Here is a 17,139-nt window from a genome sequence, read left to right on the forward strand (position 1 = left end):
TAAAAAAGAGAAATCTGCAAAAGATCATCCTGGCCTCCCAGCTTTCCCACCTCTGACTGCTGCTGAGCAAGACCAACTGTATCACAACCTCTCCCAATGCCGCACACAAGAGGGGAAGATCATCAAAGCTAAATTAAAATTCTAAATTAATGCTATTTTTGTTATGAAGCAAGTGGCTAGTTTGTAGATTTTTGTTCACTGACAAAGGCAATAAATTTTTTTCTGATTTTGATTCTGATCTGTATCTGTCAATCAGGAATATGAAACGCAGTTAGTGGAAATCATTTGAGATGGATGTGAAGATCCAAAAATAGTGAGCCCAGGTCTGCCATTCTCTTATTCTGATATTTGTAGGACAAGTAAGAAAGCTTTCCCTTCAAAAGTCAAGTCACAATAAGCAAACAAAAAGTGAGAGTGTATTTGTTGGTTGAGCACATCAGTCACATCATTTTCATTTACATCACTGGAAGGGCACCACAGATTCAGATACATTTGTAAGCTCACAACATACACCCACAATCTTGTCAAGACAGGTCACATCATTTTCTCTGTCTGTCTGTGAAAGTTATGGGGACAGTGCTTTGCAAGATTGTGTACTTTTGACGGAGAACTCCTATTACTCTTTTATATGTATCCTGAGAGAAGCAAGACATCTGGTGTTCTCCAAATCAACAGGATCCAACTGTTTCTTTCCACAAGTAAATGCTGGAATCTACTGCATCACCTGGGAGCAAATGAGATAAAAAAAATGACTTTGTTCTGTAATAAACTTATCACTTGTGCGACCTCCCCATTCGACTTGTACGAGAAGTAACACTGAGCACTGGCTAGCAATCTACTCAGTTTCTCTAGATATATTTCTAAACAATCCATAATGCAAACAGTCTTCTCAAAGCTGCTGTTCTGAAATGCATATAGCAAAGATTGTCTTAGGGATTCTCTGTCAGGCCATAACACTAGCTGAGAGCTGCAATCGCACTGTGTGAATAAAGTTGGCTCTCAAATCAAACCTCTGAACCCGTCACGCGTCATCCTTGCCACAGTGGTACCGAAACCCAGGAAGTGGCATGACGGGTCCACACCCGAACAAGGGAAGGGAGGAGCTGGCCCAGATAGTGGCTGAAATGGCGGCCACCCAGCGGGAGCAGGCGGCAGAGGACTAGCCCATTGTCTGCTATCGAATATTTGATACTTGTGAGTTAAGGACTGAGTGAGCTGGGACTCTGCAAACACTTTTTGATTCAAATTAACCTCCTTCATCGTCTTGGCTTGGCCTTCAACTCTCCAACAATGTACATCTTGACTGTTTTGTTGAAATTCCTGTATTCATATACTAATATCCCACATGGAAAGAAAAAAAAAGAACTATTAATGAGAAACACCCTGGATAAATGGATATATTTTCTCTCCATCTCCCCATGCAATGTTGAAATCACCCTTTGACGAAACTGACTGGGCATAATCTGAATGATTTTTAACAAAGACATGCATCAATGATATCTTGCCAATGGGATGCATCATAGTTCTTCCCAAATTTTGAATTCATGTTGCCATGAGATGCAACCATTAGGGGCTCTGTTTGGCATGTCACCCTGCCTGTCATTGAAGGCCCTCCCCTTTAGTAGAGGTTCCAAAGGTCCCGCTGCTTCCAAAGCTAATTGGTCTTTAAAGACTAGTTTGTTGATTACAAAGAAGTTAAATATAACTGCATACAGAACATACTTTAAAATATTTAAAAATATGCTAAGGATTGCTCTATGTATAGGGATTTTTGTACGAAGTTTGGCTGAAATTGGCCCACTGGTTAAGGAGGAGATATATCATCATTGTAAGATGGAACTTGTCCAACTACTCTTTTCCTCTATTGTGTTTAACAAAAACAATACCCATTCAATACAATGCTAATGTTTTATTTGTTTTATAATATCACTTATGTTTGTTCTATATCAAAAACCTCAGATACAAAAGTACGGTTAATAATTGAGGTTCAGCTGGAACAGTTTAAATGTTGGCCAGGTAGTTTGAAGAAACTTTATCTCGTTTTTACATCAATACAAAAAGAGACACACGACCACGAAAGGAAATGTTACGCTCAACTAACCAATCACAACATGCATTTCCTTTAATGGAAAAATCCTCTCCTTTCATGATAGCCGGCAGTAAGCTTTGCATAGTTTACAGTAGTGATGGGATTTCCGGCTCTTTTTAAAGAACCAGCTCTTTCGGCTTGGCTCACTAAAAAGAGCCGGCTCTTTTGGCTCCCAACCGGCTCTTCAGGTTGTTTTGTTGCTTTAATTAATTAATTATCAACAACAATATAAAATTATGCACAAAAGGAATTAGTAATGTAAAAAAAATGTGGTTTTCTTTATGTATGTTTATATATAAATATTTATGGGGGCCCCTAGAGACGAAACACGTACAAACTCCAAAACACATTTCTAGCATTAACTGAACTTCCAAGACAGAGCTACCTAGATCACTTAAATTACACAATCGAATTCATATGTTTATTGTTTTTGTATTAATACACAAACACTCATATATATATATTCAAATAATTTAGAAAAAACAAACTTAATTTACCTGTTACTAACACACACCCAATCCGATTGTTGGTACTTCCTGGCTTGTGTAGCCACAAGGTAGCAAAAGCTCAACACGGCCCCTAGCATCCTGGAGCACTTCCGTTGTGTTTTGAAGTTTGTTTGTGCTTTGTCTCTAGGGGCCACTGTAAATATACTTTTATTTATTCACTCCACATAAAATGTAATAAATAAATTATAAAATACAGAAACCAACTATTTACATTTCAACTTTTAACTACTTAAATTTTCAGCTTTTTCCTTTTAAACAAATTTAGAGTGAAACAACACAAAACACTGCAAACCACAACACAATTAAATATAAATTAAAATATGGGAAAAAAAGGGGGTGGGGGGCGCAAACACAAGGGTGACTTGCAGCGTGAAGCAAAAAAAAAGTGAAAGAGAGGGCAGGAGAAAGAAAAAAAACAAAAGAAAAAAACATAACACGGCTCGCACCGTTCACTTCAAAGATCAGTCTCTAAGAGCCATTTCGTTCGCGACCGACCCATCACTAGTTTACAGTATCTAGAGGTCATCAACAAACACGTCAGGATGCTTTTTCGTCTCACTACTCTCTTAGGTATATTATTTAATATATTATTAAAATGTATTATATTATTTAAATTTCCATATTTAGTTTATGAGTGTTTAAACTTTCTTGTAATGTCAATTCCATTGAAATAGTTTAATTTTTGTGTTTTGTGTTTGTTTTTCAGGAGTTATCTTCTGTAGTCATGGCAAGCTGTCTGGACCAGAGTTAGTGCTAAGAGTCAGATCTGGCGATAACATCTCTCTTCACTGTGACTGCAAAAGATCAAGCCGCAAATTCATAATGTGCTTATTCTTTCAGAGTAGGGATTTACAGTTATGTAGACATAGTTCCAAGCACAGAAAGAGTTGGTGAAGGTGGTGGCTGAATAGGTGGTTGAACTAAACTGAACTGAGCCTCAGGTTGTTGTGGTGGTGGTGGTAAAGGTGGTGGAGTTACAAAATGAGCAGGTAACTGAACTGCCGACTGGGCAGCAGGCAACAGAGCTAGAGGCTGGGCAGCAGGCAACAGAGCTAATGGCTGGGCAGCAGGCAACAGTGCTAATGGTTGGGCAGCAGGCAACAGTGCTAATGGTTGGGCAGCAGGCAACAGTGCTAGAGGCTGGGCTGCAGGCTGAGCTAACGGCTGGGCTGAAGGCTGAACGGATGACAGGGCTGAAGCATGAATGGGTGGTGTTTGTAATGGGAGAAAAGCAGGGCCAGATGAAAAACCGTCCTTATCATTCTCAGTTTTAAAATTAATAGTCCTGGTAATTTTAACTCCAGACCTGGAAGGAGCAGAGTGAATATAGTCCTTCACACTCAATGTAGGCTCAGAAAAGGCACCCTTTGTGACAAGAGACATAGATGAAGCAGGGACACCGCCGCTATCCTCATTTGCCACACAGGTAACAACCCCAGAATAAACAGTCCCATTGTCCAAAACAACAAAAGGTGTCCTTTTTACTCAGCACAGCTGGCTGCTGAGGTCCCGAAGCCTGGCTGTGCAGTGAAATGTCAGTGGAGTGGCCAATGCTTCCTCCTCTGAGATGGCTCTGACGGGCCGGGCAACACCAAATCCGGTGGGCTAGGTGGAACATCCTCTGCTGGGCTCCGCAGGTAAGCAGTAGCAGCTGGGTGAAGATGTAATTCATTGAGGAAGAAATCCAGACGAGTGGGTGAAGTGAGCTCAATCACGGCTGCGGCAGCAGACATGTAGAGTGTTGAACAAGAGACCCAAATGCAGGCACTGGCTTTGATGAAAATGAGCTTTATTTTCAAAACGGTGAGAAAACAGACTGAGCAGAGATGGGAATGACAGAAACTAAGATAAACCTAAACTCGGAAAAACTAATTAAACAAACTTGAAACCATGACTTGCAGATTGATATGCAGGATAATGCGCAGGGTGAAACACAATATAACAAGAAGAGGTAACAAGGACGGACCAGTAACAAGCAGAAGAAAACACAGGGCTTAAATACACACAGGAGGAATCAAGGAATGGGAGACAGGAGAAAAACACAGCTGGGAGAAATCAGACCTGATGAGACAAGGTGAAGCAAAACCAAACACACTACACAAAGGACAGGGGCTATCAAAGTAAAACAGGAAATACAACAGGTATGTACAGCCATTTCATTTCGCATTCACCTCACTTTCTATTGTAATCTTGCCGAACATAGCAACTGGTCTGTACTTTTGTCTGTTCTAAACTATTTAAAGTGAGTCAGGGGTTACACGAGCTTAACACTAAGATATCAGACATGGCAGCAGGGAAGGAACTCAGAGATGTGGGACCAGGGCAGGCACAGAGGCACAGAACAGAAGGCGCTCAAAATACAAAACCTGGAGGCCTATCTCCCTTCACCACACTCTCTGCCGGTGGCTGATGCCCTCAGGGGTTGGTGTGTTGGTGGTTCTTGGTGTCCGGGCCTGGGCACTCAGGTATGTACCGGCTCACTTCTGATGGCTGCTTGGCGGGGCCTGCTGCCCGTTGCTCGTTCGGGCCTCTTCCTGGGGGTGGGGGGCCCTCAGGCCTCTGGGCCAGTGGCTCAGTGCACAGCTGGCTGCCGGCAGAGCCCGTGGGCATGCCACTGCAGCCCCCTCTGGCTTCTGCTCTGTGGCTGCTGGGTGACCCCTCATCTGGGGCTCTCCTCAGCTCTTCCCAGGAGGGTGGCACTGATGCCCCTCCGGTGTACCTCCTTGGGCTCTTACACTCTGGGACCTCTGGATGTCTAGGGCCTGGATCTCCTCCATGCCTGCTTCATGCCCTGGGGGACAGGGCTATGGCCTCCTACACCCTCTAGCAGACCGTTACATAGAGAAACCTTTTGAATACAAGCACTCTCATCCACACAGGTGTGCACGCTGGTGTTCACTGTTCATAAACACAAACTACACATTTCTTGGCTGCGATCTCAAAGCACATTGTGCACTGTCAGTCCTGTGTGCTGCACAACAACATTCAATATTTACTGTTATTTACACTTAGCTAGATTAATGCAATGGTGTTGTGTTTATTATGTTGCTCTCTCTTTTTTCCTCTCAACAGGTGATCTGGGAGACCTTTCTCACTGTCGCTCTTCCCCTCTGTTTTTCTTTTCCTTCGTCTTTCTTTCTCCTTTTCCTATCTCCCAGCCATGTCTGTCCCGTCTGTAACAACTGAAAATAAAATAAAATAACTAATAACAACAAAGGTCGATCAAATGGACCAATACGGCAAAGCCATGATGATCCACTTGGTAAACACTTGGTAAAGTAAATCCATTGGATATACTTGTTGGCCTTCAGACAACAATTCTGACGGCTAAAGAACCAAACAGGACAGGCACAAAAAAAAAAGATAGACCTATCTATATATCACCTGAGAAATACAAATACTAGGACAGAAACCAAAATATTAACAGTGACAACCCAGAATAACAAATAAACACAAATAAAACAGCCACAAAACACAGGGTCAGTGACCCAGGACCATGACAAAAACACCTATTTGTTCACATTTCTTTTGTTAAACATACAAAAATTGCAAAGGATACAATAGTTTAAAAGGCATAAATAGCATTGTTGCCTAAAAAGTGCATGTGCCAAAGTGCTGTTGGCCTAAAATTTAGGATGGATGGATAGATATCTTTTTTTTTTTCTTTCAACAGCCACCAAACACCTAAAAACAGCAAATGAGAGCAAGTACAGGGATTCCACAAAAAACACAAACACAAAGCGTGTACACGATGCATCAGAATCAGGCTTTCTTCAGTTTTTGTACTATTGCAGGATATTTTAAAGTTATCTTCTAAAGACCCAGGCCAGGAAAATCTCTTTCATGTTTTTTTTTGTGTTTTATCCTCAGTTACTTTGACACATTGGCATCTGCTGTGATGCTTAAACCTCTAAAGTCTCAGAAGTGTCAGTACTGATAAATGATCAGAATTATAATATTTCTGACTGTCTGAGTCAAAATGTAATCAAATCGGGATCGAATCAGAACCTTGTGAATTGGAATCAAATCAATTACAGAAATCAGTGACAATACGATCGTGGCTCAAGAGTTGGGAGTTCGTCCTGTAATCAGAAGGTTGTCGGTTTGAGCCCCAGCTCGGACAGTCTCGGTCGTTGTGTCCTTGGGCAAGACACTTCACCTACCACCTACTGGTGTTGACCAGAGGGGCCGATGGCGCAATATGGCAGCTTCGCTTCTGTCAGTCTGCCCCAGGGCAGCTGTGGCTACAACTGTGGTTTGCCTCCACCAGTGTGTGAATGTGAGAGTGAATGAATAGTGGAATTGTAAAGCGATTTGAGGGTCTCGAAAATTAAATAAATAAATTAGAGATGGCACGATACCACTTTTTTTTTATGTCCGATACCGATATCATAAATTTGGATATCAGTCGATACCGATATGAAACCGCTATAGTGTTTTTTAATCAATAAAATGTTTTTTTTTTAATATTTTGCTGCTTTTTGTATAAGTTCACACTCAAGTAAAAAAAAAACAACAAAAAAAAACACTATTATTATTATTATTATTATTAATACCCAGCCCTATTAAATACGCATGTGATCCCTTACAACACTAGGGAACATGTCTAAATCTAATGGGGGAAAACGAGATGGGGAAGGAAAACTGCAACACACACCAGACATGAGACTAACAAAATAAAACATGAAGTAACTAAAGTGGGGATATCAGGGTAGGGAAAACTGAAACTCGGGGGGCTTAACGACAATTCATAAAGTAGTTACAAAATGTGAAAGAAACCGCAATCTAAGCTCAAATTAAAGGAATGGAAATTCAAACATGAATGAAAAAAAGAATATGAAACTCTCAGAAGAACCAAAAAAGACTAAGTTAAGAACAGAATATCAAACAAAACTAAAATGTTAAACTCTAAAAGCACCCTTTTGGGTCGGAGTTCTGATTTTTTCCATTCTTCAGCCAGACAAGCTGTTTGTCATGTACAACATCATCCTCAGTACAAATGGACCAGCTGCGCCTTCCAGTCTCTGCCAGATAATCTACCTCCTAAGTGTGGTAATCAGGAAAAACCTTGATTCCTCTTTCTCATGTAAGCTGGCCTAATTTTTGGCACAATCTCTGGATTACTCAACGTCTACTCTGTGTCTACCTGCTCATCATCTATCAGTAACTGTCTTATCTGAATTTCCAAAAGTTGATTCTGTTCATCTGTACGTAACGTTTTCAGTGGGAGAAACGTTTCGTCACTCATCCAAGTGACTTCTTCAGTCTCAGTTGACTGCAGGTTTCCCCAACGTTATAAACAGTATGTTGGGTCTGTGTTTCCACAAGCCCCGCTGGTTTAGAGACTTATTCATCATGAAGAAAACAAGACAGTCAGCGATCGATCGATTTACTTGCAAGGGAGGCCTCGTCGGTGTCTACCGCACAATGACCCCAATGACGGCCTCCTCTCGCTGCCTTTTATTGGGAAAACAGTTCACACAATACACATCACAGCAAAAGCAACACCCACATGGTTCTAAGACAAGGCACTGTATGTACAGTGGGGCAAACAAGTATTTAGTCAGCCACCGATTGTGCAAGTTCCCCCACCTAAAATGATGACAGGCGCTGCCAAAAAGGCTAGGCAGCGCCTGTATCACCTACGACAACTGAGGAAGTTCAGGGTCTCTCCAAAGATCCTCAGGATTTTCTATACAGGCGCTGTGGAGAGCATCCTCACACAGAACATGACATCGTGGTTTGGGAACAGCTGTGTGAAGGACCAAAAAGCTCTCCAGAGAGTGATCCGTACAGCAGAACGCTGCTGCAGGATTGCTCTCCCCCCGCTTCAGGACACCTACACCAGGAGATGCCGGACTAGAGCAGCGCAGATACTGAAGGACCCGTCCCATCCTGGCAACAAACTGTTCCAACTTCTGCAATCTGGTAGAAGGTTCCGCATCTTCCGGGCAAGGACAGAGAGACTCAAGAGGAGCTTCTATCCCCAAGCCATCCGTGCCCTAAACACACACACCCGCCCTCTCACATCATCTATAATTGACTGAGACAGGACTCTTCCAGACACTCTAAACCAAGGCACAATGTACATTTCAATTCCTTTAATTTTAAATATGTTTATATTGTCTATCCTGTAAAATAGTCAGATATCTATTCATATTAATGTACAGAATTCACCTGCTTGCTGCTACTACTGCACATTCACCCAGTGTATATACTATATGTATGTATATATATATATATATAATGTTCTTCCTCTACACCCCCCCCCCCCCCCCATGTCACATGCATAGTTATACAAGTATAACTATGCATGTGACAAATAAAGAACCTTGAACCTTGAACCTTGATGACAGAGGTCAGTAATTTGCACCAGAGGTACACTTCAACTGTGAGAGACAGAATGTGAAAAAAAAAAAAATCCATGAATCCACATGGTAGGATTTGTAAAGAATTTATTCGTAAATCAGGGTGGAAAATAAGTATTTGGTCAATAACAAAAATACAACTCAATACTTTGTAACATAACCTTTGTTGGCAATAACAGAGGTCAAACGTTTACTATAGGTCTTTACCAGGTTTGCACACACAGTAGCTGGTATTTTGGCCCATTCCTCCATGCAGATCTTCTCGAGAGCAGTGATGTTTTGGGGCTGTCACCGAGCAACACGGACTTTCAACTCCCGCCACAGATTTTCTATGGGGTTGAGGTTTGGAGACTGGCTAGGCCACTCCAGGACTTTCAAATGCTTCTTACGGAGCCACTCCTTTGTTGCCCGGGCGGTGTGTTTTGGATCATTGTCATGTTGGAAGACCCAGCCTCGTTTCATCTTCAAAGTTCTCACTGATGGAAGGAGGTTTTGGCTCAAAATCTCACGATACATGGCCCCATTCATTCTGTCCTTAACACGGATCAGTCGTCCTGTCCCCTTGGCAGAAAAACAGCCCCATAGCATGATGTTTCCACCCCCATGCTTCACAGTAGGTATGGTGTTCTTGGGATGCAACTCAGTATTCTTCTTCCTCCAAACACGACGAGTTGAGTTTATACCAAAAAGTTCTACTTTGGTTTCATCTGACCACATGACATTCTCCCAATCCTCTGCTGTATCATCCATGTGCTCTCTGGCAAACTTCAGACGGGCCTGGACATGCACTGGCTTCAGCAGCGGAACACGTCTGGCACTGCGGGATTTGATTCCCTGCCGTTGTAGTGTGTTACTGATGGTGACCTTTGTTACTTTGGTCCCAGCTCTCTGCAGGTCATTCACCAGGTCCCCCCGTGTGGTTCTGGGATCTTTGCTCACCGTTCTCATGATCATTTTGACCCCACGGGATGAGATCTTGCGTGGAGCCCCAGATCGAGGGAGATTATCCGTGGTCTTGTATGTCTTCCATTTTCTGATGATTGCTCCCACAGTTGATTTTTTCACACCAAGCTGCTTGCCTATTGTAGAGTCACTCTTCCCAGTCTGGTGCAGGTCTACAATACTTTTCCTGGTGTCCTTCGAAAGCTCTTTGGTCTTGGCCATGGCAGAGTTTGAAGTCTGACTGTTTGAGGCTGTGGACAGGTGTCTTTTATACAGATGATGAGTTCAAACAGGTGCCATTCATACAGGTAACGAGTGGGGGACAGAAAAGCTTCTTACAGAAGACGTTACAGGTCTGTGAGAGCCAGGGATTTTCCTTGTTTGAGGTGACCAAATACTTATTTTCCACCCTAATTTACGAATAAATTCTTTACAAATCCTACCATGTGAATTCATGGATTTTTTTTCCACATTCTGTCTCTCACAGTTGAAGTGTACCTCTGGTGCAAATCATCTGGTGTGTGTGTGTGTGTGTGTGTGTGTGTGTGTGTGTGTGTGTGTGTGTGTGTGTGTGTGTGTGTGTGTCCTCCTGCTGACCAAAAGGGTTATAAAAGATAGGATGTATCTGCAATAAGACACTACAGCCCCCCCACCCAGAACCTCGAGAATCTGGGGAGGGGGACAAAGAATTCCTTTCATCACAGAGTTAAAACAATGTAGAGATGGTAAGCATAAAAATGACAACATTTAACAATTCACTTTAACACAGTAAATTTGCATAATGACTGAAACCTGCCCACTGAAGGAACAATGGGCTGGGAGGTCAGTTCCTTTATCCTTCATCTTAATTATGCAAATTCTTATGACCATTGATCAAAAATCACTGATCAATGGCCATGAGTACCACTCACAGAGAGTTTGGCAATGGCCGCAATCACAGCATTGTAAGATGACGTAAGATGTACCCTTAGGCCCCCTCCTCGATTAAGAGATGGTCTTTCCCTTTTCACGTACGGGTACCTAAGGGATCATTTTAAAACAAATGACCGTGATGAAAAATCTTAGTACAACATAGACATCAAAAACAGTAAGTGACATAGTTGCCAAAGAGAAAAATAGTTAAGCTAAACACAGGTAAACACAGTGCGTAAAGTAGAATATAAAATAACAATTTTACCTGCATGTATTTCGCCCATATTATCCGTCTGTGGCCAAGAGGAATGCGGGACTTTTCGTGGCTGTTTTGATGTCGCTGTCCCTCTTAACCAATCAAATCTCACTGTGATAGCAGCTTTCAACTCGGTATGACCCAGGTTGATAGAGGGTGCCCAGTCTGGATTGCATTCCAGCATTTTGTAGGCTGGTTTGCCAAAAAACACAACAAACATTAGCCCGCAAAGCCACAGTAAACAAAGCAGCATAGCGCAGCATAGACTTATTTGTAACCTGCATCAACAATTATGTTATGATAAATTACTTGTTAAACACAACAAAAAACTTACCTTTGTGGAATTGCTTGGAGCAGACTAACGTGAGCTGGAGTGTTCTGGAACGTTATATTTGGTCTTCGAATAGCTGCAATCTAGGCCATCTGTCGCCTCTTCGTGACTTTGGAAACATGACTGGAACAATTTTTCTTCCACGAAGGAATCCAATAAAAATCGTTGTCTTTACCCGTCGGTTTCCCGTGTCTGTCATGCTACAGATTATGGCAGTTAATAATACAACTGCTTCTTGGCATTCTTTGTGTCTCTGTTTATCTCTGCGTGACTGTTGTCTTGTAATAGCCCGTGTGGGCTAGTACCACTTGCACCTACAATCCTTTGTGGTTTTAACCTGGAAATTACATCACGTTTTCAATCTCTATTGGTGCCCCTCAAGGATGTTCCTCTCACCGCTATTGTTCTCCCTCTACACTAATGACTGCACCTCCAAGAGCTTGGCTGTTAAACTCTTAAAGTTTGCAGAAGACACCACCGTCATTGGCCTCATTCAGGATGGTGATGAGTCTGCATACAAGTACAGTGTGGCGGAGGTGTCTTCCCTGGCATAGCTGCAGGGGAGGGGTGGAGCGGTGAGCTCAGGGGGGTGGTACCGGGAGGCAGGTGAGCCACAGGTGGTGGCGATTGTGTCATGAGTGTTTTCCTTCTGTGTGTCTATATAGTGACGGCAGAGTCGAGCGGGACCGGGACGAGTTGTCACGGCGCATTGTTATTATAAATAAAACGTTTTCATGAGCAAAAACGACGTGTGTGTCGCCTACATCATATACAGTCTTCCACAGGAGCTGCTAATCCAGTTCTACGCCGCAGTCACTGAGTCTGTCCTGTGCTCCTCCATCACAGTCTGGTATGGTGCAGCCACTAAACAGGACAGGAGCAGACTTCAGCAGACTGCACGGGCATCATCGGTGCCCCCCTGCCATTCATCCAGGACCTGAACCTTTCAAGAACCAGGAAATGGGCAGGGAAAATCATCACAGACCCCTCACACCCTGGACACAGACTTTTTGATCTGCTGCCCTCTGGCAGACGGTATAGAAGCCTGAAGACCAGGACCACCCGACATAGGAACAGTTTCTTTCCCTTCGCCATCTCCCTCCTAAACAGCTGACCTGTCACACTGCTCCCACTGCCAGACTGCAACTGCACCTTATGTACATTCTGTGGTATTAATTTCACCTCATTTAATTTCTGTCATCTTTGTTACATATTGTTGTGATTTACATTGCTGTGTTTGAGAGTCACCATCTACCGGAACCAGATTCCTTGTATGTGTCTGCGCATATACATGGCCAATAAACACAATTCTGATTCTGATTAACTAGTGAAGAATCAATAACCAGAGAATCAGCCAACAGGGGAAGTGCCGGAGAGATTTAACCAACGGTGAGCCTCTGAGACTAACGGAAAACAGCTGAAAACGGAAAACAAAAGAAAATTCAACTCTTGATTCTTAATGGAGATAACAGATGCAGCAGTGCACAGTTGACAGGTAAAATTATGAGCATGAGGATTTATTTATTTATTTATTTATTTATTTATTCATTTATTTATTTATTTATTTATTTATTTTTAACTTCCCATCCCTCAAATCATGTCCTAGGGAAGACAGCAAGAAACAAGTTAAACATATTTTTATTTGCAGATTGTTGAATTCTTGGGATGACACCGCCTGAAATCAAAATGATTGAAAAGGCAGCTAACACGCAAATTAAGAAAGATATAGACGCAGTCACATGAATGAGAGTCTGAAAATGAGAATGATGGCGAGCACAGATTTAAACCATGCAGAGTAGAGGCTGACTGCCTCAAAGAAGGTGGGTGGACTAGAGTAATGATATCAGTATTGAGACTGACAGCGTGGGAAAGTGGTCGAGATGAAATAGACTTGGAGCCGAACACCCAGGAATGCAGTCAGATGAATGATTACACGTCTTCATTATTGAACTTACGCATAAGGTTCATTTCAATAAGGAGAGATCATCTGTAAGAATTTAACATGATTTTAGATAGAGAAATTAATCAATTTGGTGATTAGACACTGATGACCCATTGTGACAGAAGACACCCCAAAAACTAAGAGCAATGTTACCTTGAGATGTTTGACATTATAGATTGACAACACATGATTTTTCAACTAAAGTAGAAAATTTTCAGATGCATCAGTATTGTTAATAAGTGAGATTAAATTTTCTGACAATTTTGACTTGTTTACATTTAAACTGTCCCGGTTTAAATGTTGGTCAGCTGTAGTTTTAAGAAACTTTATCTTTTCTTTACATCAATACAAAAAGAAAGTGACACATGACCACAAAAGAATGTTACGCTCAACTAACCAGTCACAACTTACATTTCCTTTAATGGAAAAATCTCCTCCTTTCATAACATCCGGCAGTAAGCCTTACTTGATTCTCTTACATCTACAGGTCATCGACAAACATGGGCAGGACGCTTTTTCTTCTCACTGCTCTCTTAGGTATATTATTTAGTTAAATCTGAAAGATTGCATTTGCACTTCATATTTTTCTTTTTGTGTAATAATCGATATTTAGTTTCTGAGTGTTTGAACAATATTGTAACGTTAGTTCTGATGAAATTGTTTAGTTTTTGATCTGATTTTGTGTTTGTCTTTCAGGAGTTGTTTTCTGTAGTCATGGCAAGCTGTCTGGACCAGAGTTAGTGCTAAGAGTCAGACCCGCCGATAACATCACTCTTCACTGCGACTGCCGAAAATCAAGCCGCAATTTCATAGTTTGGTTCAGGAACTGTTCTCATGAGAACCAGCCTTCACTCATTCTGAGGACAAACTACAAATATGATCCATCATACCTTGAGGACAAAGTAGACATTCTCAATCCATTCCCTCGTTTGCATTTAGTGGAAAACCAGTCTTCTGACTCCTATGACCTGTTGATCATGAACACTACTGATTCTGATGAGGGTCTCTACTACTGTGGAACTGAACAGAAGGAGATTGACGCAACATTTTCTCAGAAATATATTTACAAATATGGCAACATCACAACCAGGATTCTGTTGAGTAAGTGTTTGAATCTTATTTCTGTTTGAAATAGCTTAAGTTGAGTGAAATTCATTCAAAGAATATAATCTGAATACTCAGAATAAGAACAGCCTCCATAACTTTATCTTGGGGTGTTCAAAGAATATTCTAGCTCTAGTATTCATACTGTAAATTGCTCCTGATAAATAACCAATTTCAGTTTATGATTTAATTAAAGAAGTTAAGGCACTTAAAACAAAAGAGCCTAAAGTTATCCACAAAATGAGCTGATTTGTCGTTATTTTTTAAATGTAATTGCCAGTGGTCATGTACTATATAGGTCATTTAATTGTTGTTTTTTTTCTTTTTAGTCATTTGAGATCTATATTTATGTATCCACCTATATTTAAAAAATATTATTGCAATTAACACATGGGGAAAAATCTGTATTTTTAAACATGAACCATGAAAATGCATACAAATAAATTATACAAACTAATTATTGCAATTTGTGTTTGAGACAGCCTCCACCGTGACTCGTCATGACATCCACAAACCTCAGGAGGACTGTAGCGTGTGCTGGAAGCTGCTTTTCACTCTGTGTCCTTTTATTGTCGCTCTCTTCTCTCTTTTATCCTCTGTACTGTTTTACCAGCTTCGCCAAAAAATAGGTACCTGCTGTATTTGTAACTTCCATCTGTTCCAGCTGAACAACTTTGTACTTAATTTCCATCCTCAATTTATTGTATTATTGTATTTATTATGTTCCATCTTTGATGTAAAATTTGTCCTCTCCTCTGTTTTCTGTAGAAAATAATACATCTCAAGATGACATGAAGACAACTGAAAGCCAAAGTCACATAAAGCAGGTAATCACCAGCGGCAGTAATTAACAGACTATCTTGGTGTTACAGTTACAATTTTCATTTTAAGTTACAGAGTGAGGTGGGGTTTTTTTTGGGGGGGGGTTTGCTGTTTACTTACAAACTCTAATACTATATTAACAACAATTTTGAAATCTCAGGATGAAGATGTGTGTTATGCTGCCCTGGAAATTCGTCAAGCATCACAGAGACCAAATAAGAAGAAAATTCAAAGTTCAGATTTTAGCACATATTCCTCCATCAATACTTCCCAGATATAAGAACATTCACATTAAAAACAAAAATGATAATACAGCAGTTTTCTACCACATTTAAGATGAAAAGCAGGTGATAGATTTGTCCCTTCTTGTTTAATCAGCTTTTCACACCAACTTTGACATGCTGTTCACAAACTCCTGATTCTATCTTGTTTTCAGTCTCTTTGGCTGATACTAAATGAAGACCTTTGATGACTTGACATTGTTGTACTGCTTAATAGATTCCTCACAATAGACGCTGATATTTCCAGAAGTAAACTGTGTTGAATTTATAGTGGCATAAAAAGAGAATACGGTTTGGTTCAAAACTCCATGAAGTAGTATTATGAAGGAAGATTACTTATGTAGGAAGGAGTGTTAAGCCTAAATAAAGGAACAGTGCAAAATGTATTTGTGGCATTGTGAGAGAAAAATGTGCATGACTTTAAATGGTGATACAGTAAATGATTGATTGTGTAACTGACTGATGGTAACTGTTTTTGTAATATTGAATAAGAAATCTTATAGTCTATTTGTAGAGAGATTATTCAATGTGTAAAATTAACTTTATTTGTCAAAAACTAACATGAATTTCACATTTCCCTCATTTTGGTGTAATGTCTGACCTGAATGTGCTTCATTAGTATATCAAAATTACTTTATTATATATCATTTGATGTAGTCGAAAGTTTAACATTTTAATAAGAGTCGGTGAAATGATAAGCAGCACTCACAGTCTGCTGAGTGGTAAATTAATGCATTAACTTTGAATTTGCTAAGTGACAGGTTTCTGCAGTATGCATAATTTGCCTTCTTCAGATCACCAGTGCTGTGTTCGCTATTATATTTTTTCTTTATAGATTTCTATCGCCTGTTTCTCTTATAATGTCCCATCTAAAGTAGACGGTATTCAGTCTGTTCATTTTGTGAGCAACAATAGTCAAATACCCCTTTTATGTGAGTATACATAGAGCCTGAAGTTTGGGTTAAAGGTGAAAGTTGATAGCAACCATTTTGATCCCCAGGTTTTATGTTTATTCAAGTCACTTAATGCAAATAAAGCCTGGCTGTGGTCAACTTGTATTCATACAATATTAGCATGCCTGAACAAATAAGAGGAGTGCAAAAATTAAGAACTGTAAGGCAAACAATGCAGGCTTTGTGATTTGTCTTAATAATACAAAACAGACTTTGATTCCAAGACCACACTTGCCTCTCGGTTAGTTTTACAGTTGAGTTTGAAATTTCTGGTTTTCTATATTAAAGGATTTGCATGAGTATGTGTCTCTCTGAATGCTGAGTCTGTACATTTTAAAATTTGACTTCTGACATGGTTTATTTAGCTGTTGTTGTTTTTTTAATTCTTTGAAGTTCTGTTTTCCTTTACTGTCATCTTTTATTATGTTTTAAACAGTAAAGAAGCTGTTGTTTTTAAATGTGCTTGCTTATAAATAAAGTGACTTAATTTGACTGTGTTTAAGTAAAGTTCTCTTCTTGTGTTGAAGCCTGCTTGTGATAGGACATGGCATTTGTCCTCATGTGATTTCCTGTTTTTCTTTCTTGCTTTTCTGTAGTCAAGCTCTAGTTATGTATCCTTCAATGCAATAA

General features: G+C 40.6%; 1 protein-coding gene across 1 annotated transcript; it reads left to right on the forward strand.

Moving 5' to 3' along the window:
* The first annotated feature begins 13,841 nt into the window (after window positions 1-13,841).
* LOC146707872 (uncharacterized) lies at window positions 13,842-16,812 on the forward strand. Its single transcript, XM_085460784.1, has 5 exons — window positions 13,842-13,886; window positions 14,046-14,450; window positions 14,936-15,082; window positions 15,222-15,280; window positions 15,436-16,812. The coding sequence occupies exons 1-5, from the start codon at window positions 13,850-13,852 to the stop codon at window positions 15,553-15,555; spliced, it is 768 nt and encodes a 255-aa protein (XP_085316910.1). The 5' UTR covers window positions 13,842-13,849; the 3' UTR covers window positions 15,556-16,812.
* The last annotated feature ends 327 nt before the right edge of the window (window positions 16,813-17,139 follow it).

Source organism: Copadichromis virginalis, linkage group LG6 (genome assembly GCF_057382275.1).
Source record: "Copadichromis virginalis isolate Kocher_CV1m ecotype Utaka linkage group LG6, C_Virginalis_male_GT1.1, whole genome shotgun sequence".
NCBI lineage: Eukaryota > Metazoa > Chordata > Actinopteri > Cichliformes > Cichlidae > Copadichromis > Copadichromis virginalis.

Excerpts from the sequence above, each read along its gene's own strand:
- LOC146707872 (XM_085460784.1), top strand. The coding sequence starts at position 13,850 with ATGGGCAGGACGCTTTTTCTTCTCACTGCTCTCTTAG. Across the intron at positions 15,083-15,221 it reads CCAGCTTCGCCAAAAAATAG|AAAATAATACATCTCAAGAT; the intron begins GTACCTGCTGTA and ends TGTTTTCTGTAG. Across the intron at positions 15,281-15,435 it reads GCCAAAGTCACATAAAGCAG|GATGAAGATGTGTGTTATGC; the intron begins GTAATCACCAGC and ends TTGAAATCTCAG.